General features: G+C 41.2%; 1 protein-coding gene across 1 annotated transcript in view; it reads right to left on the bottom strand.

Annotated features, from left to right (window-relative positions):
- The window catches only part of DNAJC11 (DnaJ heat shock protein family (Hsp40) member C11), a 1,722,882-nt gene extending 1,708,289 nt beyond the window's left edge, over positions 1 to 14,593 (bottom strand). Inside the window, exon 1 of the mRNA XM_069610417.1 lies at positions 14,433 to 14,593. Coding sequence (XP_069466518.1) covers positions 14,433 to 14,504 — 72 coding nt within the window. The 5' untranslated portion in view covers positions 14,505 to 14,593. The remainder of the gene's footprint in view (positions 1 to 14,432) is intronic.
- Between the last annotated feature and the right edge of the window lie 11,614 nt (positions 14,594 to 26,207).

Raw genomic sequence — 26,207 nt, 5'->3', positions numbered from 1 at the left:
TCGTAGCCTTGACAAAGCCCTGTGGATGAAATACGTGGCCATGATGTTAGCAGTTTGTAAATACTAATATTCTGAAGCACATTATTGAGTTCATCACACCAAACAAAGACTAAAAAGGAAATTACCATCTCAGACAAGTGTGCCAAATCTTTTTAATTCTCGGATTAATATATTAATCAACAAATAGGGGCGCATGTATAAGAGAACCTATTTTCAAATTGTATACATCCTTTAAAAAGACAACAAAGATTAATCAGGACTGGAGGAGACAGGCCTCATTTAACTTGGCAGAAAGTTTGTACTCACTTCAAAAATTGCCACTCTTCCACTAGAGAAGAAGTCCCGCTCCTTTAGAAAGTGCATTTCTCATGTCTCTAGGCCGGGAGCCTACATCATTTTTAGAGAAGACACAAAACAGGGTTCGAAATTGAGGTGAACTGGGAGCTATTTAGCCTCTGTTTGTATCCTAGAAGAGCCTGGCTAGCTTGATGCCAACAGCTACCAGGAGCTACTTTTGGCTATGTGGATTTAACTGCGCATCTGGGACAATCTATAAATAAACATTAGGACACATTTATTTGGCATTTAAGCATATGGGTCATAAATAATGGACTAAAATATATTTTTGCATCTTATGTGGAAGTCAGATTTGCAGAACACCATGTATTAGCTCCTTGTCTTGCTGTGGTAGCTCCTGGTCACAAGTTAATGCTAGATACCCAGAAGATAGTTTTAGCTCCTGCTTATTCAATCTTAATTTCGATCCCTGCAAAAGAAAACAAATTATAGCAGGATACACAATGTCTACTCACCACTGGCCATTGACAAGTAACAATTCCCAATTTTTAAGTAAGCAACGGTATAATCTGGGTATGCCCAGGGTGTTTATCATTCGTGCAAGGGGCGAGTGACAAAGCATTTATGGGAAATTGGTAGTCTACATCCTTAATCTAACAGTACCCATCAAATTAAGTAGGTATGATTGTTCAGTGAGTTAATGAACTGCTTAGGAAACTGTAACTTTTAATATTACAGGGTGAAAAAATACAAGTTGCAAGCAACAAGCCAGCCATAATAAAGTCACTTGCCACCTTAATTCTATAGATGTACAAAGCACACCATTTCTTACTCACCACGAGTCAAATATCAGTAGCCACTGGCTAGTGGAGAGTGCACATTTTACATCTTGAATATTACATAAGTGGCAATAACGTAAGGTGTTTTTGGGGGGTTGGGGGAGAGTAGCCAACAGTGCCAGCTAATTCACTTACAGAGACACACAATTAGACAGATAAGGCATTGCGAAATACAATTATTTGCCCAGAAGCACACACTTTTGTTAACTGGTAAAGTCCGGATTTGAGACTAGTCTTTAAATCAAACACACACGCATCTAACCAGCTGAAGTTGATCTTCCCGGATGTAGTTCCATTGTGCTGGCATGTATGTGGGGAAAGAGCCAACTATTGGCACATGTGGTGGTCATGTAGGAAGGTCCAAGCTTACTGGTCGGAGGTGCTTGGCTGGCTCAAGGAGGCGGGTGAGCGGACATTCCCACAAGACCCAATTCTGATACTATTTGGACTGCAGCAGAATGATGATCACTGGGAAAAGTTACCAGACCTCACACATTCGCTATTGCTCGCAGCCAGAGCTGCTAGGGCAAGAACTTGGAAGAGGCCCGCACTTTCCACAAGAAGAGAATGGGTGGTAGTGGCCAAGGACATCTACTTTATGTAAAGACTTACGGCAGCAATGCACGGCTCAAGTGCCCAGATAGAGACCAAATGGTTACAATTCAACGAGGTGTTTGTTAATAGGGAGGATCTGCCTGAAGGCCCCCAGGGGCACTTGACCCGGCCCAAAACATGCCTTGGTATCGAAAAAACTGATCAGAACCAGAAGAGTCGGTTAATGACTGGCGGTCTGGAACCCGATCAGAGCTGCTCCAAATAGCTCAACAGGGGCATGCGGATTGATAGTCCCGAGAAAATGGGTTAGGTGGATGGGGGGAGGTTGGGAGAACGTATCAAGGAACAATGGCATATCGTTTTTCTTGTTGTGGGCTTGTGCCCAGAAGTTGTTTTTTGAATAAATCTGCTGTTGTCTGAAAATCCAATAAAAATTGTATTAAAAAAATATATATATTGTTTGCGTCAGGTCTTTTTGCAACTTTGGTTTGAAAACATCTTCCAATTATGGGATGCAATGTTAAAAACAAGTGAATGTGCTTTGCCATGCCAAGTAAACTAATGTTTGTGCAGAGGTTTAATAATATATATTTTTTCGATGGCGTATATATTTGCCATATGATCAAAACTAGCAATATGCTTTTAAATCAAAAGCTACAAATGAGGACGATTTGACTGTCAAAAGAAAAATTACTGAGCAATCCTTTTTTTAAAGAAATCATTTGGTGGTCTACAAATCAACAGAATATCTGTTGTGGTGACCACAGGATCCAAGGCGTTCAGGGTAGGGATTAGGTCTGGGGAAGATGGAACAAAGTGCCTCTACTGCACGATTGTTTTATACCATGATTGAACCAGAGCCTATTTACCCGAAAGGTCTTGAGGCAATGAGAGTACGCAATTTTGCCGTTTTTCAACAAAATGAACAGGGGGTGCGTTTCGTTTTTTTTTTTTTAAGTCTGTGGGCAGGGGGAGTTAATTAACATACACTCAGGAAGTGAACATATCTTAAAGTGAAATATGCAAATGTTATTCAATTGCTGTTTCCTAATATAAGAAATTGCACATGACAAACGAGCACTGACCTTTCCAAAAAATGTATCATTAACAACTGAAAAACAACCAGAAAGGAGATTTATATAATGTTCCTGGCAAATAAAAAACGAGATATGCTTTGATAACACTTTCATGTGGTATTTGAGGGTAAGTATCTGCCTTTGGAACGTTACGACATAGGTTCAAATCATGGTGGTGAACACAAAAAATACGTTCTTATGAATGCTGGCGGGAAGAAAAAATCTTCTGCTGATGAAAGGTTTGGTTATTAAAGTAGGAGGAACTGAGAATGAGTTCTCTAAACTAGAGGATCAGTGAAACTGAAAAAGGATTCCTTAAGATCAAATAATTAGGGTTGTACCAAATAGCAGAAGTATTCGGCCAAATACCTAATAGTTGGACAAATATTCGACCAAAGCCAAAAACTGAGACAAATAGTTGCCTTTTTAATAAATGTTATGTAGACAAGAAGAATACTTAGTAAAATAAAACACTTTAAGATATGCTTATCCATTCTTCATTGATTTTCATTGTTTGAAGAGGTTTGTGTAAACCATACAAGGAATATTTTATCAGAAAATAAACTGTTCAATAACACCACAGTTTGGTTGTGTGTCCATTCGTAGGTGTTGCTTGTTGGACAGGGCCCAACTAACAGACTAGCCCAAAAGTATAGTATGCACATTTGCAATCAACTTGAGGGGCGGCTGATGAGTCCACTTCCAATTTGAAATGTTCCTTTTGTGCCTGCCCATCTATCTTCTAGATTCAGCAAGGCACTGAAACACAAAAGGAGTGATTACATCAATTAGCACTCTGCTGGGGTGCTACTGAATACAACCCTTTGGGATGCAAAAGCCATGTTTTCTACCTGTGGCATTGAGTGTCGATGAGGCATTTGAAAAATGCCTTCTTTAAAAGATAGTATGTTTCTGTCTTTTTTGGGTGGCGTATGTTTGTGGCATTTTGGAGCATGGAAAGAGACACCAGACAAAAATATATATACGGAATGCTGAGTCCTCCATGGTTGTCGGCAGACCCTATAGGGAAAGGACATCGCTGATTAATCGGCATGCGCATTTTGTGTGTTACACTTGTACATCCATTTGATCCAATTGTAAACTTGTATCTCATGGTCTTTATTACAAATATCCCTCTTTTTTAAACTCTCTAATGTTGGGAGGAATATTTCTGCTGCCACATTTTGGTTCAAAATATTTTTGGGTAAAATTCTTACTCTATTGGATAGCCACATTCTTTACTAACATTTGTCACTTTTAGTCCAATTCGAAGCAACTCATTTTAGCAAGGTTAGACAGTTGGAGGACAGGAACTGTAACCCATGTTTCAATATTACAAGCACATCCCTGCCACAGCCACACTTCCCACTGAACCATCTTACTTGCTTTATAAACTTGGCCTGAAGGCGGAATATAGTTCTTTGCTGCAGGCACACGACCTCTTGAGCTATTTTACTGAGCGTTTGGAACGTATTTATTAATCCACTGATTTATATTATTTGGATTTGGTGGGAGTGGAGCCTGTAACTTTCAGATTTCTCACACAGGCCATCAGCAAATCAATAAGCGCATAAACAAAATCCGATTTTGTTGTAGCTCAATGGTTTTCAACTGCAACATTTAGGGGCGACAAGAGATACTCTCAAAATAGAGTTTTGCTTCAGCTCACCCCACCCCAACAAACCACCAGATGCAAGTCGGTCTGTCCAGCAAATGAAGGACAGGGACTTTTTTTGCACTAGCACTTCTGCTTTGCCTGCACTCGATCAAAAAAGTGTCAGCAGCATTTATTCAATGATGCTTTTAAAGGCTTTTGTAGTATTGGAATATGGTAAGTACTCATCAGGAATCAGGTAAAGCACTGGAGACTTATGTATATAAAAATGAGTAAGTTTATTTATAGTTACAGGGCAAGTTAAGTAGGAAAGGCAGGAGCTAAATAGTTAACATCCTTTCAGTTAGGGTCTCCCATCCTGTCATCCCAACTGTGGCTATTGGAACACTAAGGTCCCACATAATCCTAAAATGACATCACTATATTCTACTAGCTACACAGAGTGCACTCAGTACAGATAGATACTATAAATGCTACACATCTCCCTCTCTTCCAACTGAACACACAGCAAGATACCACAGACCAGGCATTCAGAGACTATCAAGATTTCCACACTCCTGCACATCTGTAAGAGCCATACAACAATCGCAACCATAAAAACGTACACTACATTCACGTAACGAACATTCAACACAAACAAGTACACAATTCACCACTTGCCCGGAACTGCCACTCCCGGGCCTCACAGATGCCACCTGCGAGCACACACATTCTTTGCCACACTCTCAGCCACGGACACGTATCTCCTCCCACTCCATCTGCCACCTGGAGACTAGGGTCTGCCACACCCAGCACAACCGCGTACTCGCGCAACCATCAGGTAACTAGCTAACATTCATATAGACCATCCAGTTACATCCTTATCACAATCCTTTCCCCTCACTCTCTGGCCGGCCTCCCTTGAACCTCCTCCTACCCACACCTGTGAGGCTAAGAACCTCAGGGTCATCTTTGACTCCACCCTTTCCTTCTCCGCCCACATCTCTGAGGTCTCTAAAAAGTACAATTTCCGACTGCACCTCCTCAGAGGTACTCTGCCTTTCCTCTGCTTCCCCCAGAAGCTCATGGTATCCCAAGCCCTGGTTCTCTCTATCTTGGACTATTGTAACAGCCTCTTTCTAAATCTACCTGCCTCTACTCTTCGCCCTCTGCAACTAATCCAGAACAGGACTGCGAGACTTGTCCTTGGCCTCAAGCCCTGGGATCGTATCTCTCCAGCTCTGAAATCTCTCCACTGGCTCCCAGTGGATGCAAGGATTAAATTCAAAACCCTCTGCATTGTCCACAAGGCTTTCTGGGGCCTGGGTCCAAAATACCTTCAGCTATCCCTCCACAAATACCTCCCCTCTCTAGCTCTTTGCTCCTCTACCTCCAACTCCCTCAGGGTCAGTCATTTTTCAAAGAAACAAGCTGGGGGTAGATCTCGGTCTTCGGATGGGGCCTCCCTCTGGAACAGCCTCCCTGCCACTCTAAAACTTGAGGAGAACCATCTCCGGTTCCAGAAGCACCTCAAGACCTTCCTCTTTTCTTCTGCCTTCGCTCCCCCTCTCCCCTGCTGATCTGTTCTCTCTTGGCACCGTGCACCTGGCCACCCTCTGTCCTTCGGGCCCAGGTACCTGCTCACCCTGCCACCCTCCCGCACTGCCTCCGGGCCACCCCCTGCACTGGGGTCTGTACCTGTACCCATACAGCCCCCCCTTTTCTTCCTGCACTTATCAGACCTACCCTGTCTGCTGCCTTAAACCTAGCACTTGCAAATTGCTGGCTGCATTACCACTGTTTGTTGCCTTTATTATTTATTTATTGTTATTTATCTGTTTCTCCTCTGCTTCGCACTATCCACATCTCCCCCCCTTCCATGTACTTTTCCCCTCCCCCCTCTCCCATGCACTTGCGCGTTCTCAATGTCACTGGGCCTAGTAAGATCGCTGTTTTGTTCTCCCCTGTTCCCCTCCCTTGCCTTGTGGCGCTCTGAAACACTTGTTTATGAGCGCGATAGAAATAAAATATCAAATCAATCAAAAAACAACATCACAACCATAACTACAATACACTACCATTCTTCTCAGAAAAACACCCGTCATTTGCATCTTCCACGACATGTGGTATTGGAATATGTTAAGTAATTTGTAATATTGGAATATGGTAAGTACTCATCAGGAATCGGGTAAAGCACTGGAGACTTATGTATATAAAAATAAGTATGTTAATAGTTACAGGGCAAGTTAAGTAGGAAAGGCAGGAGCTAAATAGGTAGCATCCTTTCAGTTAGGTTCTCCCATCCTGTCATCCCAACTGTGGCTATTGGAACATTAATGTCCCACATAATTCTAAATGACATCACTATATTCTACTATCTACACAGAGTGCACTCAGTACAGATAGATACTATAAATGCCACACCTAAAAATGACATGCCTGAATGATTACAGTACTTAATGTATTTTGTAGGGGAAACTATTCAGCTTAGAGTGATAATTAAGTATTTGTATTCAGCTGAAGCGAAATCTCATTTTCGGCCAAATCAAACTTTTTTTTTAACGTTGTTTATTGTTTTCAGTTACTTACAAGACAGAAAGCACAGTAGTTCAGCAAATACCCCCTTATCCGCATCTTGATTCAGAAAATACTTTATCCGGCATGTGCAACCAAAGCATCTATATACCCAGTCTCGTGTTCGTATTCCAATGATTCTTAATGTGTACTCCTTCCCCATAATCACAATCCTGCATCTTCCATTCCTCCCTCCAACACTCTGAAGGTCAGTCTCATTTTCTTAGATTGTCTCCTCACCCAAATCCGACCCTGCCACTCTTGCTTGCTCTATTAAGTACTGGTTGTACGAATCCCATATATTTTTAGGTCTAGCACATGGGTGAACAACCATTCCATATTCAGTTTCCATCTTGTTACAATAGAGGACCCTTTCCATCGCTCCTTCGTGGGGCACTGTGTTCTCCCCCACACCATCACAACCCATCTTTTCGCCAGTAGCAATAACAGCCCTGCCAACCTCCTTACTCGACCAGTAATCTGTTTGGTATAACCCAGTACAGTCACAACTGGGTAAGGATCTATCAGCTCCCCAATGATGCCACTAAGTATCTCAAATATCGACTCCCAAAAGGTGAAATATAGGGAGGGCCACATGGAGGAAATATGCGGGTGAGGCCATACTTCGGGGACATTCATCAGGAGTGTCAGGAAAAAAAACAGTGAAGAACTGTAGGAGTGTAACAAATTGATGCAGAATCAACTTAAACCTGCTGCTAACGGCTATTTTCTGAGTCTGCATACAACAATACTTCCATACCTCATCTGCTTTAGAAACTCCCGCTGTTGCCTCACACTTTCATTGGGACGATTCCACCCACCCCTCCAGAGTCCCCAACATCTTGCCATTTAACCTAGACACCATCCTACTATTGTCCACCAACCCAACCATTGTGTCAAACATAGAGGCTGTCAGCGGCTCCTTCGGAAAGGTGGAAAAATAAACCTTTCAGACTATTCCACAGCTCAAAGTACAAAAAAGGATCCTGGGAAGTGACAGCCCCCTTACCCTTCCATATTCAGAAATTGCCCCTGTGGAAATTCTCGAAAACATGAGATGCCTAATCGTTACATGCAGCGTACATATCCCAACTGGCCAGTTAGCAGTACACTCAGTTATTGGTAATTTGGGAGAGTACAGATCTCCTCCTTTCCCTTTCCTTCAATATGAACCCATGCTCTGCAGGTCAGCTCCACCATATTTAATGTCTTAGATAATCTGCTAGGAGCTGTTAAAATAATTGCTCTTAATAGGGACGGCACTACCAGAGCCCGTTCTATCTCGATATGTCCCCTATCAATGCCAACCCTTAACCAATATACCAGAAATCCGGACTGGGCAGCCTCATAATATGCCTCCACATCAGGTAGCAGGGACCAAAATTAGGATTGGACAAGCAGGAGCTAAACGCAGCTCCTGGGTGTCCAGCATTAACCAGTGGCCAGGAGCTACTGGGGAACAAAGAGCTAGCACATAGAGGTATGCAAATTTAACTTGCATATAAGATGCTAACATATAATTTTGTCCATTATTTATGGTCCCTTATGCTTTAAACTTATAGATGTGTCCTAATGTTAAATTCTATAGGTGTGCTTGTTGGCAACATTTGGCCTGGGGAGCCAAATGTAGGATGCGGGTCCTTGTTTGTGTCACGCTAACCAGGTTCTTCTATGCTGCAAGCAGGAGCTAAACACTTCCCAGTTCCCCTCAATTTCGAACCCTGAGGTAGCATTAACCCACCCCTCTCCAATGGTGCAACCAGTTTCTGCCAGGCCATACCATACGCGCCTGCATACACGCTAACATGAATCGAGACATTGCTGATTTTAACTCCTCAAAATAAGACTTTGGCGCCGCCAGCAGTACATTTAGGGACACATACAAAAACTGGGGGAGTAAGACCATTACCAGTGAAATCCTTCCATACAGATTAGGGGGGAGCCCCCTCATCTCTACAGGTCAATCTTAGTACTCTCCAATAACCAGCCCCCCCCATTAGAAGGCTATTCTTGGCAGCACCACCATAAATCATAGAGTTCACTGCTGACGTCAAACTGGGTAGAGTCATGATGAGGCATAAAATAAGCAGCGTCACTTAGCAATTAGGCTATGCAATTATGTAGGTTTGCTAATTAAATTGACACTTGTGTAGCAAAGCTACCTATTAAAGTTTCCCAGTTGATTGAAAACATAGCTCACCCTGAATTCTTCTCTTGCCCTCAAGGCTCTTTCCACCATCTTTTTTCTGTTCACTCCAAGTTCAAAGGGGGTAATGGATAGAGTGCAGCAGTACTTATCTGCTCCACTCTTAAGCGCCAAAGACCCGGGTGGCAGTGCTAGGTAAGATTTTGTTCTTTTTCAAATGATGCAAACCAGAAGTAATCGGGATAATTTTATTAAGCAAACTATATCCTGTCTGACAAAGACCAGTATGTGTTAACTTTTCCTTTTTAGAGTCATGCAATCCTATTCTTAAAAATGTAAGTTGTTACATAATACATAAGTACAGTGTTGCTACTGGAAACACTGCATTGTCTCTGTGCTTTACAGTAAAGGTTAGTGTATCTAAATCTCAGTGTCACCTAGATTTCATTTTGTTGGGGGAAGATTGATCATATTGGCACATGAACACTTTTAAAATTGCACATAATCGTATGGCCAAATGCTTTTGATGGAAAACCTTGTTCTGTAACCTGCTGGTTGCATACATCTGTGAAACTCATGCTCCACCCATGAGCTGATCCTCCTTGTCATTTTATCTTATCACTCTACTGCTTTATACCAGCTACCCTGAGAGTTGTCCGCAAACTAGAATTTTCCACCTAGTTTGTCCAGTTCTCTTACTGCTATGCGATCCACTCTGCTTAGTTTTTTACTTTCTTTCCTTTTACATAATGAATACACAGAGCTAACTAGTTGCTTCTGCAAAGTAGCAATCAAAGTTCAGTCCAGTCTTTACATCTACAGATTTACTGCAATATAGTACACTGTAGTTCGCCTCCGGAGCTCGCTTTGATTTATGATTCCATTATATATTAGCGCCTGCGGGAGAGCTGGCCAGGCTTTTTTCAGAGTCTTTTTTTATTATATTTAATTGTGTTCATTCATGCAGTTAACTTTTACATTTTACATATTCATACAGGGATCGCAAAGCCCACTCGCATAGTCGAGTACATTTAATGAAGGGTGAGTACCATTTGCAGGGATTGTTTGACACTTTTACATTTACTTTGTTTGCAGTAAATGTCAAATACAGGTTTCACTATGCATGGCTAGCTTCTGGGTGGCAGCAGTGTGCCAAACAAATAGGGTTTCTAGTGACATGCACCATTTTACTGAAAGCACATTTCAAATTTTTGTCAACCATTGCCATGGGTCGAGTGCATTTCTCTTAGGTCGAATAAATAAACTAAGTTTATTAGTGCAGTAGCAAACGAAAGGATTGAAGACATCAATGGGTGTCCGAAGAGTAGATCCAAAATGATTGAAAACATTCTCTAGTGCAACTGGAGATCTAGTGCAATTTTTAAGAAGTTGCAAGGCATGACTGATCTCACTAATGTCTTACTTTAGAGGTATACAAACATGCTATATTGTTCATCCTTTTATGTCTTTGGTACAAATCACTTCTGGTGACATTGAACATATTATTAGAGCATTGCCAATCAAATGGGCTCATTTGCTAATCAAGAACATTTTAATTAGCAAACTCTGCTAATCAATTTTTGAAACTAATGTATGCCTTGTATAATCTCTTTATTTAACACTTTGCTGTGTTGGTTATTTTATCTAGCAATCACTTTTAGAGTTTGTAAAGTGTTGGTTATGTCCTCTAGTCTGTAAAGTGCAACACTGATTTTATGTGTTACAATGTTATTTTCGAATTTTGCACCACTAACGTGCATTGCAAATTACTTACACTTTAGGAAGTTTCATTAGAATTGACATTCTCATTGATCCTGATTTTGAAGATTGGTGTAGTTCAGTGTAAACGTGTGTTTTGGCAAGGGCTTAATTTTTGTGCTTATCGCCGCTGTTTTCATAGGTTTTAATAGAGGCCGCTGTGCTTAAGTATAATTTGTTCAAGTTTACGAGTGACTTGCATAGGCATTTCATACTATGTTTTCTCTTTCTCACACAATCACATCCATGGTATTTAATGTATTGAGGTTGTTGATGAGTTTAGTTTTATGAGAGCCTCTGAGCAAGCAGCTGTTTGGCATTTCTTATTATAAAAGGCTTTTGATTTTAAATTAGTAGATATGTTTTAAAATATTTCAAGTGTTTGCATTTGTGCATCTGTGTGTGAGTGCATGCATGAAAGGGCACATTCACTTGTTAAGTCACAGCAGAGCGAGCAAGGAGCGACTGGATGCGTGGTCTGAATGTTACTTTTACTACCCCACCGTCCCCCTGAGCAGGTATAATTCCTACAGATTGGGAGGGTAAAAATCTACCAGCAATGCTTTGATGGACTTTATATAATTTTAATTGGACATTTTAGCAGTCCTTCCCCCATCAGTACTAGCTATTATTTTTTAAATGAGACCAGGTAAACAATTCCCAACATTGCTGTATCTATTTTTAGTAGGGTTGATTGTACTAGTACGTCTCAACAGCTATGCTATTTATTTAAGCACTGTACCGTAGCTGCTCAGAGGAGCTGCCATATGGGACAATGAACTAGTTACAGCAGGGGTAAAGCACATTAGTGGCATCAAAACCAGATTCCTTAGCAGGACTGCTATGCTTTGGAACAGTACCTGCATTTTTCAACAGTGGCATTGTAATGGCACAGCACCAACATGTGTTTGCAGTTTCAGTATGTAGCCAAAGCGCTGAAGTGAAACAGTCTCTAAGCTCTCCCTTCCATTCTCCTATAGTTGTACCATGCACACTGGTGGGCAGTGTGAGAAAACTGGCATTGCTATTGTGGGCTTCAAGCCACCCTGCTCTGAGTATTGCACTTCTGATTCTCCCATGTCTGCCAAATATCTGGTACCTCTATAAATCTCCTGCTTCATGTATAGAATAGTTCATTGAAAGGGGTATGGAGCTTGGGATGGGCCGGTTATGTCAGGTAAACCATGCATGGGACTGCGATGCCATAACCCTACACGCCTTTCAGACAAGTTAGTTTCCCGACTAAGCCTGTCAAGAAAACTTAGTTAAATGGGTTGATACACCTGCCAGACAGATCAATGTTTCACCTGCAAGTTCCAAACTTATCAATAGCTTGGTGTGCTCATGCATCTGCATGCAGTTATATGTGTTTAAGATGGAGATAAAGGGTTTCAATTGTAGCAGAACTGACTTAGCTTTCGGATGGGAAAATGTTTGATGGTTCAGAACTCACATCTCATCAGTGCTGCCATACTTGCCATTCAGTGCAGGTAAAGCATTTGCATGGAAACAAATTCAGCATCTGCTGATCGGTAACTCTAAATCTGCAATTTCCAGCATAACTTCCAAGTTTGCATATATTTAAAAGTAACCACCCCCTAACTTTAAAACTGAACTATATATATGGAAAATGCATTTTCAGCTTGCATCACTTATTAATGCTATGCCAAATAAATATTTAAAAAAAAGAAATGAAGAGCATTAAGGAACTTTGGAGACATAGGACAACAAAAGGGCCGAGTTGGGACAGACAGAACAAAGAAAGTAATGGAAAAGAGGGAGAGCCAGAGTAATACAATGTAAGAGAAAACAGAGGAATTAACACGAGGGAGAGGCAATGGTTTTACAGCAGTGGAGACAGCAAGACAGAGCAGAGAAACAGCAATAATAGTATTCTGAGACAGGATATGGAGAGCGATACAGAGCAAAAGACCACAAGCATGGAAACCCTCAATGGTGAGAGGTAGAGCAACATAGTGGGAGACAGGGAAACAAAGTAGCAAAAGGAAGGGTAGAGCCAAAATATGAGGAAGAGTCCATGAAACATAGGTAAAGAGGCAGCAACGGTCAGAGGGAAAAGGCCTAATAGTGATGCTACTAAAAAATTGACTTTATTTATGAATAGCCAACTAGTTGATGTATGGTTCTGTAGCTATAGTAAATTCTTAAGAGGTCCTGTGTACTAATGTCATGATGATGCAGCTGGATAGCACACACCTACAAGTTATTGCGCGAGCGAGCATTTTCCACAAGTGGAAAAAATTATTTGAAGACAGATAACATGAAATATGACTATATTGTTTCTAGTATTTTCTAAGCGTTTAACTATGCACGTGTTGAATGGATATCCAACATCTTTTACTCTCTTGGGAATACCCATTTTTACTCTCGAATTTTGAAATCCTATCTGCAGCACTTCCAATACTTACGACGGTATAGAAGCTCAGACGACCGAGCCACATCTAGCCCCAGATACCCATTATATTCCATATGCCACTGGAATGCAAATCCATCAATAAAGCACCTAGTGGACTCGGTGAGCTAAAGGAGCCCCGATTTTAGTGGTAATTATTTTCAACCCATAGAATACACTAAAATCCAACACATCCGTCATGATTGGCGCCAGATTATTCTGCGGGTCTTTAACAAAAATCACCATGTCAGCAGCATAAAAAAAAAGACACCACCACTTTATGATTTTATAACTTAATCCAACTATGAATGTGACCAGCTGAATACATACTTGAAGCTGACTTTGGTACATCCCTACAAATAATATTTCAGATCCAACTATTCGGATGGAGACCCATTCAGGCAAGTTAGGGCTAAGAGGAAACGGTCTGTGGTGATAACATGCTACATAAAAATATATCAACATAACAGATAATCTTCCTGCAAAGCAGCAATTAACCTGTCTTTCACAAAAGCATTTATATTTAACTGTACATCCGACTCAAAAAGGTTTTTTTTAAAAACAGAGCTTGTACTACACGTTTGATGTAGCACACAGCTGTGCATAACAGATGTTTATAGTGCATTGCCATAAAACAAAAAAAGTTTTTCGAAACTCATTCCAGCGACACAAGGAACTGTGTCTAAGCTATTTATTGTCAGCAGAATGTCTTTGTAGTTTAAACTGTAATTTAATTCAAGAATGTATGGGGTCATGTCATGGTCTTCGAATAAAGTTAGAATTACAAACATGTGTTCAAAGGAATACCTACCAAAAGTAAAGTTTATTTTTAATGTTGCGGTATATAAAATGTATTTGGATATATGGTATGTGATTTCATGCAATCTTTGGAACCTCGCGTGTTCATCATCCGCACAAAGAACACCATCTCTCAGTATAGGAGACTTGTAATAATTGAGGCGCGTGCGCTGAGGTAAGGGGTCCAGAGTACCCACTCATACCCTCCTCTGAAAATGACAGCAGCACCGCCCCCTCCCCCAGAGGCCGCATGCGGCAGATGTCCTTAGACACGGGGGTCACTACAGGACCAAGCGTTTAAGTCTTGTTTGGACTGGCAGGAGGGCGCACGTTGCTCATTTGCGGCGAAATCAACTAGCCTTCCCACAATGGCTCGCCTCACCTCACGCCGCACGTTCAGTAGCGAATAATAATCTTGGTTCTCCAGCTCTTCCTCCCCAAAGGCCGCCGCCATCTTCACAACCTCTGACCCCACAAGCCGGCACCGCTGACAGGCGCTGCCTGTGGTACAAGCGCCACCTGCCCACGAAATAGGACGGAAACAAAGCACGCCCGCACAGCAACCTAGACAACGTCACCAGGGCAAACTGCTTGAAATTAACGAACCTTTTGGCTCCTCCGAACTAGCAACTCCTTCAAACTGTAACAAATTGGCAGCGCAGATCCATAGGGACGTTGTTTTTACAGAAAGTTCTTAATAGAAAAAAGGTCGAGTCTGTAATTGTTTTGGAGTCCTATTTCTGAAAAGCCAGAACCATCTCAATGTCAGCCAGTTTGTAACTTTGATGATATGATTTGATATGATAGTTTATTTATATAGCATACATGCCAACATTTGAACTTTTTAAAGTGGGAGAAATATGTGCACGCACAGCTTCTCGAAACAGCGGCACATTTTACTGGAAATGTTGGGGGCGAGTTAAAAAAAGTGCAAAAAAAATAAAACAGTGCATTTAATTATCTAAAAAGGACATTTGCTGCAAATAGAGATCTACCATAACCATCATTATAAAAACAGTATGCTTACCTGTATGTGAATAGTCAGCTTTGTGATCTAAGAAGTACCAGTCTATAAATCTGGAAGAGTAATTGCAAATATATGTTGGCCTTAAAGATGAGCCTGCTACAGCTGAATGAAGCGCAGATGCTCTTATCCAGTCAATGCAATTTCACAAATCCATGTAAAAAATACAGCACCAATACCAGATTGGGGCACAATGCATGCCTCAACCTAGTACACAAAGGTTGGAAATAACACAGCTGGGAACTTGCCACGCCATCACTCCTAACAATTAGATGGACAGGAAAGAAAAAGAGAAAGAATATGCCTACTCCATAGGACAACTGGATACATAGAACAAGAATTATAAGGACTAAGGAGACATCACCCACTAACCCAAAAGCTCAAATTTCTGCACACTTAACTCACACAAAAATCCACACAACCACCTTCTTGCAAGGCGAACCACACACACTTCAACACACCGCAACAAAAACAAACAACACATAACTCGCACCAACAGCACACGAGGACTCGCATCGATCCAATATTCACAACCAAGTTCGGCGCACAATGAAAACCAAACTCAATCTACCAACAGGACATCACCTTTCTCACTTTCCTACTCCCTCTTCACCCAATTAACCCCCACCCCGCCTTCTTGTTTGCATATACGCCTGAGCACCTGGGGACCAATTCCGTTGGTGACGGTGCGCGGTACAAGTTCCTTTAACATTAACATGTGTAGCAGCAGTTCCATTGTGAAGGCTCTTATAAAAAATAAGGGAAGACATCTTGTGACCCAGGAAGAGCATGTCTGGACCTTTGTGAGGTGCTGCACTGATGATGAAGGTAAACTGGTGAAAGTAGATTACAGCAGAGACTTCAATTTATGTGAGACAGCAGTTCAGTTCCATTGCAAAGGTTCTTACTGTCAAGAATAAGGGAAGCCACTCTTTTGACCCAGGAAGAGCAAGTCTGGACCTTTGTGAAATGTTGCACTGGTAATGAAGGTGAACTGGGGATGAGTATTTTCCTGTAGGATAGCTGTGCTTACTGTTGCAGTTCCGCTTATAGGGGATTGTTATACACCCTCAGAATTTAAAGATGTGTGTCCCAACTTGTAGTTGTTCCCACAATTGAAATGACTCCAAGCAAGTTAGAATTTTTCAGGATCATACTGGCATCATCTGAGCAGGTTTGAAAGACGTTTAGGATGTTTTTTTTCCAAGTTACTCGCTTTCTCAGATCTTCCTGAAATGTCTTGCTTGTGCTTTATTGTAATTTTAGGCTCTTGAGGTGAGCCATTCACCGCAACAACAGTAGACACTGGGGATGCCCGAGTTTCACTTCAACCCATGTGAAATGCTGTCATTTTTGTATCTGCAATATTTGTCTTCATGCGAAATGAAGCTTGATTTTCATGTCTGTGCAACAAGTGCTTTATTACTTCGTGGTAAAATAAGCGCATGTATATGTAAAAGAATGCACTTGTTTGTGTATGTTGAGTTTAAAAAAAATCAGATGTTTTCTATCCTCCCTCCCCTACAGGATAAAAAATCTCTATGTTTTTTTCCATCTGGCTTGTCTTCCTACTTGCTTGCAGGAGAATTAAAATAACTTTCATTTAAACGTGTGTTTACCCTCCTTCAGCAAAATATACATTTGCAGCCTCATTGTATTTAAGGTATGATAAAGCCACAGGGAAAAAGTTAAAATATGGACTAGGTATGCTCTACAAATGCATTGCGACCTATTGATGCTGCTTTTACGATGTTCAAAATACAAAACCGCTTTAAAAAAAAAATTTACAAAAAATTTCAAACGTTTTTCTTGTAAACGAGAATTTTCAATTCTCTCTGTGTGGTGTAACTGTTGAGAGAAACACAAAAAAAGAAGAAGCGGAAGCTGTATTTGCTCATTTCCTTCAGACTATTTTTATTATAGTAAATCTCAAATGGGTATGTTAATTACCTACTTGAGTGTGAAGTGAGTCTCTGGCAGATGCTGTCCCAAAGGAAGTGGGAATTTTCATCTACGGTCTGGTTCAGCGTTATGCCGTAGTACCGACCTAGAGAGGTAAATATCAAAGAGACTCAACCTTTACTTGTCCAAAAAGACTGGCCCTCCTCCATTGTTTTCTGTTATAACCTCTAGTGTATATACCATGATATAGCGCTTATAGACAATGTGTTTCAAAGCGCTTCACAGCAAAGGGAGGGAACAAGGGAAAATACAATGACATTCTTACAGGCCATGAACAACAACAATGTGAAATTAACTATCATACTCAACCTGACAACATTTCAGATAGTGCAAGAGCTAAAACACAGCTAGGAAGGAAATGGGAAACAGACAGGCGACTACCGTACTAGGCCTGACAACATTTCTGGTATAGCCAGAGATTAACAAGAGGTGAGGGTGGGGGGAGGAGAAAGGAGGGAGAGGAACAAAACAGGCGACTATCGTACTAGGCCTGACGACATTTCAGATTGTGCTGGGGGGAAGGGGAACGAATAAAGGAAAGGGGGGAGGAGACAAACATGTGTTGCTATCCTACTAGGTCCAGGACAATTCTGATAGAGTAAGTGCAGTGTGTACCATTAAATGAACATTGGTGCTTCTTGAAGTTCAATTTATCTGTAGGAAGGCATTGATTATAGTGGCTGAAGGTACACTTGGTAAAGATATTTTTATTGTGCTAGGATAGCACAAATTATGCCGTTGCTTTTCAGAAGAGATGTTTTTAATACTTTATATTCAGGGTTGGCTCGACCCTCCATATTTTGGGAGGGAATCCTAAAAGTGGCTGATCACCCAAGGTTCCTTTGGAGCATCAGAAACATCCTATGGATATTTTCATGAATTACTCTCATTTCCTTATTCCCCACATTCTCATGTATGACCACATAGGCCAGAAACCCTTTCATATTACAAGGTGTAGTCTTCCATCTCCAGTCAACGTGCCAGGAAAGCCTTAATTTGCCATGTTCTGTCTTATATTCCAATATGCAGCCAACAAATGGCAGGGACAACGTCACATGGCCAGGTTCAGCGTTGCTTGCCAGTGTTCATCTATTGTATGTCAGAACACTGTTATAGCATAGCTAGCATAGCTAGCATGCATAATCTTACCCACCTAACCATATGCTGCCTGCTGTAGCCCCCCCATAACACGAGGTGAGTCTCAGCTAGCATGCGTAATATTACATACTTGACCATATGCTGCCTGCTGTAGTCCCTTATAACACGAGGTGAGGCTCAGCTAGCATGCATAATATTACCTACTTGACCATATGATGCCTGCTGTAGCCCCATAACACGATATGAGAGTTAGCTAGCTTGAGTAATCTTACCTACTTTTATTTTTATTTTTCATTTTTTGCATTTGTAGAGCGCACTACAGCCCAAAGGCATCGAGGCGCTGTTACATGAAATTGTACGTAGGCATGATTCATGGTTACATTGGAGGCGGCAACAAATAGGGTTTCTAGGTTAAATATACAGTTTGTAGCTCAAAGGTAGTTACAGTGGCGAAACAGTGACAGCTTACTTCCAATATTAGCAAATAATACATTTTTTGGAGGGTTTAAAAGTCAAAGGTGCTGAACATACGGCCACAATACGGCAAGATGTGGGGAATGGGAACAGGTGCAGAATCATGCACGTCACACAAATAGCCTTGTTCTAATGGCTTTGTGGAAGGCTAAGTGGGAGTCAATCATCCTAAGGTGCTTGGGTAGAGCATGCCAGTGTGATGCAGCAATAGCTGGGAACCTGGTGCCACCTGCACGCACTCTCTGGGTCTTAGGCGTGGAGATCATGTTATTGTAAGCCATTCTCACAGGTCTAGAAGAAGTTGGCTTTGCCATTCTCTGGACCAAGTAAAGGGGTGCCAAGTAACAGAGGCATTTATACGTGAGAGAGAGGGTTTTAAAGACAATTCTCTCTATGACGTGAAGCCAGTGAACCTGCCTCCTTACCTCAGAGATGTGTTCCTTCTTGGAGATTCCTGTGGCGGCTAAATTGGAGTTTAGCAATGTTTTTGCCAGAGGTCCCTACAGGGAGGGAATTGCGGTAATCCAATCTTGATCCGATAGTTGCACTAGCAATAGCGAGGCAATTCTGTAGAGATAAGAAGGGTCTTGCTGCATTAAGCAATTTAGAGTAGTACGCCGAAGAGGAGGCAATGGCATTGACCTGCCTATTCATAGTCAGATTGGAGTCCAGGTAGATGCCCAGGTTCTTGACTGTTTGGGACACTGAGGTAGTTATATTATCAATGGTAAAGGAGGTTGTATTGTTTGTCCAGGTTACCCAGAATGTTGGTGAGCCAATTAACAGAAGTTCAGTATTCTCGCTGTTAAGGCATAACCAGCTTTCTGCCATCCAGGCTTTGATGATAGAGTAGATGGAATTAAGAGTGTTCATGTCGGCCTCATAATCACCTGTGAGGGGGATGAGCACCTGGGTGTAATCAGCCTAGTTGCTGTATGAGATGCCCAGTGCATCCAGAATGTTGAATAGAGGCCTAGTGAACAGGTTATAAAGGGTAGGCACAATGCAAGAGCCCCGAGGGACTCTGCATTTGATGTGACTTGGAGTGGCAAAGACCGAGTCAGAGAAGACTTTCATGGCCCTTTCCTGTAGAAACAAGGTGATCCAAGCACAAGCCTTCGGGGAGAAGTTGGCCGCTATGGAAAGATGGTGGCAAAGTGTGTTGTGATCCACCAGGTCGAATGCAGCCGATAAATCAAGGAGCAGATGGAGCGCTGGTTTGCCTGCATCTCTAATGTCGTCCAGCCAAGTCAAGGAGTGCCATTTCGGTGCCATGTGGTGGACGGAAGTCAGACCGCCGAAGACCCACAAGACGGTTGTCTTCAAGGAATTTTTGGACTTGCAGGTAGGCTGCTTTGTCCAGTATTTTTAGTAGAAATGGCACAGTGGTAATGGGCCTATAATTCCCCGGCACCATTGGGTCAAGGGAGGGTTTCTTAAGGAGTGGGCGTACCCAATCTTCCTTAGGGCCAGTTGGGACATTGCCAGACTGCAAGGATGCATTTATAAATGCTGTCAGAAAGGGTGCAAGTGTAGGGGCACAGTCGTCTTTAATGAGCTGAGCCAGACATATGTCCCCTTTGCAATTGGACGGTTTAATGGATTTGAAGGGGGTGTGTAAAGGATTCCACTTGGGCGTCACACACCAGACCAGGACCCTTGCCTTTAGCCTAGGATGTAGCGCTCAATGAGAATGCTTTTTCTTTATTTTCTATGAATTCGGATTGAGCTGGCACCCAACCCATCTTATATCCCCTTTTACAAATATCCCGGGTCACAATGAACCATGGACCAGGCCGGTGGGTGGTAATATAATATTTATTTTAAATTCAAAGAAAGTCACACAGTTTGAATATTGGGCAGCAATCACCAATGGGGTGATAATTACAGAATTAACTGATGAATAGGAGCAATTTTACTGTCGGGTACATAGCACCCGAGTTAAGATTTCCCCATGCAATGCTCCCTCAAACCCTAATTCATGGAATTTTGAGTGGATAGAAAGGAGCAGCCAGGGGTCAGGGATACTAGGCAGCAAACAGAATTAAAATCCAACCTTCCCTCATGCAATGGGAGGCAAAAACCATTTGCAATTGCATAAAATGACATTCGGAATTGGTAAATAATTAATTTTAAAGTGTGGTTGAATGAATGAGGTAAATATGATTTATCACAGTATCAGGGAGGTAATATCACTAGCAAATACAAGGCAAGGTAACAACAAAGGGCATACAGTTCAAAAAGCAACTTGAAAATAAGAACACAGTGCAGCCAAATCACACGTTGAAAAGTTGCATTTTCCACTTTTTGCAGTTTTAAATGTCAAAACGTTTTTTAAAAAAAATGGATGAAATAGACAGAATCGGAATGCGGTTTTTAGGCTGGGTGGTAGATGCACATAACAGGGATAATATAGAAGTGAAACAGTGACTCTAGCTGAAGAACTGGATGAGATTTTCAATGTGGAAGGAGATTCGGTTTTGGGAAAATACAGTAGTTAAAAGAGAAAATCGGTTTGGAAAGAAAGGACAAGTTTTACTTAAACTAGATTATCAAGACTAGGTTGTTAAAGAAAGACACGGTATGCTCCAAGGTTAATTTGCAACGTTGACCTTTTCACCCCGCGTTCAGCTCTATGTGGGAATTAATTAAATTATTCAAAATATGACTAAGGATCTATGCAAGACAGAAATTAATAGAAGAATGGCGCTAACGCTTGGAGATCAAGGATAACAGGCACAGAGAATTCTGACCGTTTTAAACAAGTTACCAGGGTATGAATAGGATTACTTAGAGACAAAGACAAAGTATCAAGATGGGGTAGGCTATGCGTTGCTATGGGATGGGGAAATACTCACAATCCGCACTTGAGTTTGGGATTTGGGGCAGCCAACCGGGTTTCTGGACTCAAAGGCTCTGGTCACAGCACAGCGGGCTCTCCTAACAGCAAACAGCTGGGCCTGTATAGTCACTGGATAGCAAGGGTACGGCTGGCATGCAGGTAGTGGGGCAAAAAGCTGGTCTGGTCACAGGATACTCCTAAAAGGGTACCACAGCTAAACCTCAACAAAGGAATAATCTTGAAAAAATAACGTGTGTTAGCACCTTCAGCCGATCAGTTTCGGACTAAGAAAAACTATTCTCAAAAACTGGCACATCATTAACACACCTGATTTTAAACCACTCCCTCCACGTTTTGCCTTTAAAAGATCTAGAAATTTAAAAAACAATCTTGTACATACATATCCAAAAACAAATACAATTGTACCACGACAGACCACTTTATGGCACCTTCCACCACTAATTGGCCATTTTAAATGTGGTAAATGCTGGGTGTGTTCATTAACACGAAATATCAAGAACGTGGATCTAAATGGAAGAAATTGGCAGATGATTGAATTTACTAACTGCCTAACCCCCTTTGGTAGTGTACGGTATTAAGTGTCCATGTGGCCTTTTGTACATTGGCAAGACAAAAATGCCTATTAGACAAAGAATAGACGAACATCGGTCCTGCGTTAAAAACAAGATTGAAAACAAACCCTTGGTTGCACACTATGTAAAGTTGTCACATCAACCAAATGAAATTTTCTGGTTCATTATACAAACCATAAAAAAATCCCCCTCACGGTGGCAATAGAGATCTTTCATTAAAAAAATACAAACAAAAATTGATATTTTATTTAAACACGGTAAAAGAAGGACTTAATTCTTCAGTGGAGTGGACTTTGTTCATATAAAGTTTGCCATTAACAGCTCAACAATCCCTGGATGCAACATCTGGTCTGCGACAATGCAGTCAACTTAAAAAAAAATGGTCTTTTTGTGTCTAAAAATGTGAAATGCTTTTGGAACACTATATTTTGAATTTTCAATATCGAGCCATTTGGCGACAAAGCGCTAAATCAGTAAGCTGTATCATTGACTCTTGTTCTGTTGAAATAAGAAAAAAGTGATGGCTATTTGCCATTATTGAGCCCTTTCTGAGTAAATATGTATACATAGATCTCCCCCTTCCAAAATGGCCGCATTTTAGTCATCAAATGCTAGACGTGACCTTTAGAGGCAGATATACACGTGATTACATAGACAATCACATGCAATCAAATTAAAAAGCACGTTTGCCTCTCCCTCTATCTTGGTTTGCACATAGATGCCGATAGAGACGTGGAAGAGTCATTGTACGAAGCGAACAAGTAAGTGCCTGTTGTTGGAAAGCTATACTTTAACATGGTCGAATGTGCAGCGATTTGTGTAACGATCACAACACAACAATTGAAGTAAAAATGTTCATAAAATGAATGCGTATCTCTACAAGTACCTTAACTGTGGTTTATAAATAATTGATAACACGACACTCTCGGGTTGAATGACAGCAGTGTTGGTCTGCCTTGCGAGAAATAGGTAAACAAATATGGGCTAGATCCGTCCACCCCCGCTTCCCCCCAGGAGGTTGTAGTGCTACAATCTCCTGAAAAAGAATGTTGTTCTGTCACAGATATTTGGACAAAAGAAAGAGAGATATGGGCGGATTTCTCGTACTAGGAAAAAAAATGACTAAATCACATGACCATAAGAAAAGATAATCATAGTGGAAATAATGAAATGTCGCGTGTGAAGTAACAATGGACACATGTGTGTATGTAAACCACACAGACATATATGCCTGTTGCCCACCTTGGGCGGGATTTATTTGAAAACCACAAATCTATACACTATATATAAAATATCAGTTATAAACAAATGATTGATAACATCTGAAGAGATAGAGCATTTACATCTAGATGTGGTTTCACATTTGTCTCTTCCACAGAACGATTTTCTAAGAAAATTAATTGAACAAATAGGAAGAAACATCTAACCAAATCAACTATGGAATAATTACGGAAGATCAAAGAAGGCAGGCCTGTTGATTTTCTTTTTTATGATCTTTTAAGTAGCCTATGAGGGAAAGACAGAAATCATGTCTCTTTGCTGTTTTTATCTCACTACGTTGTAGATTGGGTAATTAAAAAAACAAAACAAATGTGGCATTTGGAAAACAGAAGACCCTAGAAAATAAGAAACAAAGTTCTTGTTGAAAAATAAATAATTGAAATTCCAATCCGAACGCTCTATTCCGATACCACAGGTGGGTAGACATTAGATTAGTTTTAACTAGTATAACATGGTGTATGTCTTTAAGATTTTAACAGGGCATTTCTCTGCTTTTTATTTGTAGCTATTGTGAGATGACAGTTGAAAATCAAATATATTCCTATCCTGAAGATGGCCAAAAAACATCAAACTACGACACCAGAGATGGTTTCTAAAGTTTTTTTGGTAAAGGCCGAAACATATAAACATATGTAGACATATCTGGGGCGTTTATATCGCAATAATATATAGACAAAATAATGCATGTTGACTAAAAACAGTGGTTCTGTCACATACTAACCTCACATTGAACATTTGCTGTTAAGAAATGAAATTGAATCATTGAAAATTGCTGTAGGCTTTTTTGCTCTTCAGTTGTTTTAAAATCTTTTTTAGACTGTTTGAATAAAATGTGTATGATTTAATATTAGTATTACCTTGTTCTGTCTGTCACTTTCTGTGATGTACATGAAAGAGACAAAATACTACACCTAAAGTTCAGAAGCAGGCGGATTGAGAAAGGGGTAGTTGATCTGTTCTTGTTGTGTGTGTACACCCAACATGCTATGGACAGCCGCAATATCTTGTTTTAAAGTCACATAAATTACATCTAAACATCTAAACTGTAAAACCTTTACATTACTATGTTGTCCGGTTGTAGAAATAACAGTTTTTAATGTTAATTCATTAAAATAGTCTTTTGAGCTAGGTCCATTCAGAGCTTCCAGATGCTGGTCTCCTTGGGGGGATGCAATGTCCTTTGAAGCCAAGGGCAGGAAAAACCTGTTCTGTGGCTTCCACAGTACATCCAATGCATTCATTTATTTATTTAGATTTCCTGAGCCCAAAAGGCGAGGCTGTTGGAATGTATATTAGATTTTTAACCAAACCCCCCTTACATTTCTAGGCAAGGACAGGGCCTTATTCAACATTACACTTTTAAATCAGATATTTTTCTTGTTTGCAAAAGCACATTTTGACACATGGTGAATTCTGCTGGGATGTCCCTTTCAAACTCGGTTTTCTCTTTCATCTGGATTCCAAACATTGTTTGCAGCCCTAGTCAGTTTCTCTTACACCGCAATCTGTTCAAGGCACAGGTCCACTGAAATTGACATATGCACAGAGAGCTAGGATTTCTTTTGAAGAGTTTATTTTGACATTTTGTAGCACAAAAGTCAAGCATTTCTCTGCACGGCTGAGAGTAAAGTTTCTGGTGATTTCCCAGATCTTGCCAGACACAGTCTGTCATTCAGTGAGAAATACTTTCTTTTGCTAAAGCACAACTTGAATATGGCTGGGCATAGTTGGGCCTTACTGGATCAGAACTGTATATTGTTAAACAGATAAAAAAGAGCATCAGGGTGCCATCATTTTAAATGTAAAATATTTCCTTTTTCAAAGGGACATTTTTAGCAAGCAGTAAAGAAGCGCTGCTTTTCACTTCTTTGGTGCACCTAAGAAAACACACTGGCAGCCTTTCTCGGTGTGCTCCCTGTTCCATCTTGCCCAATAGGTGCTTGGCAAAACGGTACAGCCATCATTTGGTAGCCGCAAAACAAAGTTTTGATGTGAGGCAATAGTGCTCAAAGGAGCCAGTGCAGCCATTCTGCTGGTGACTGCTGAAGTGCAGCTTGGTGATGGAGGGGAATTCTGCTGAGTGGGTAAAAGTACCCCACAAATGATGACTTCAGATTCACTCATATCCTTGAAGTCGAAGAGCGGAGATGCATTGGCTTTGGTAGCCGTGAGCGGGTTGCTGTGCTGGGTGGCTATTAGGTGAGTCCAAGCCTTTTGGTGGGCTAAGATTTTAGTTTGCAAGGTGTTCAGTTTATCGAGAATGGCCGATTGAATGTTGTTGCACCAGTTTTCATCCTTCAAGAAACTAGAAGGCGGGGTGGAAGGATTTTCCAGCTCTCCAAAGATGGTGAAAATGTCTTTAGTCCCTGATTTTGCATTAGGTATCCTTGTATTAAAAGACGCGGCTTTGACCTTGATTATACCTGATTTATAGTTTTTTGAGATAGCCTTAAAGGCCATTTTAGAGGCTTCATTGGGGTTGGTTTTCCAAGCTGAAAGGGCTGCTCTTTCCTTGGAACGTAATTCAAGCAGCTCCTGAGAGAACCAGGCATTAGAGTGCTTAGCTTTCTTTGCTTTCCTGAGAGTGAGAGGAGCGATGGCATCAACAGCTTTGGTTATGGCCAGTTCAAAGGCACTAGCAAGACTGTCGGGGCCCTTGGAAAAAGGGGGCTGAGGAACAGGCACCTTAAGGAAGGGTGTGATCTTTTCTGAGGTGACCATATACTGCCTGCTGTAACATGTGGTGTTCTGCCAGACTGTATATACATACCCCCTATTAATGTCTGTAACCGTATTCTTTCACTGGCACTTTGTACCACGTTTCTAACCAGCGCCTAGATGCCTCAGGGTTTTGTGCGCTTTATAAATGCACAAATAAATAAA

This window comes from Ambystoma mexicanum, chromosome 8 (assembly GCF_040938575.1).
Source record: "Ambystoma mexicanum isolate Mex_15411 chromosome 8, UKY_AmexF1_1, whole genome shotgun sequence".
Classification (NCBI taxonomy): Eukaryota; Metazoa; Chordata; class Amphibia; order Caudata; family Ambystomatidae; genus Ambystoma; species Ambystoma mexicanum.
This window is presented reverse-complemented; position numbering and strand designations above follow the sequence as displayed.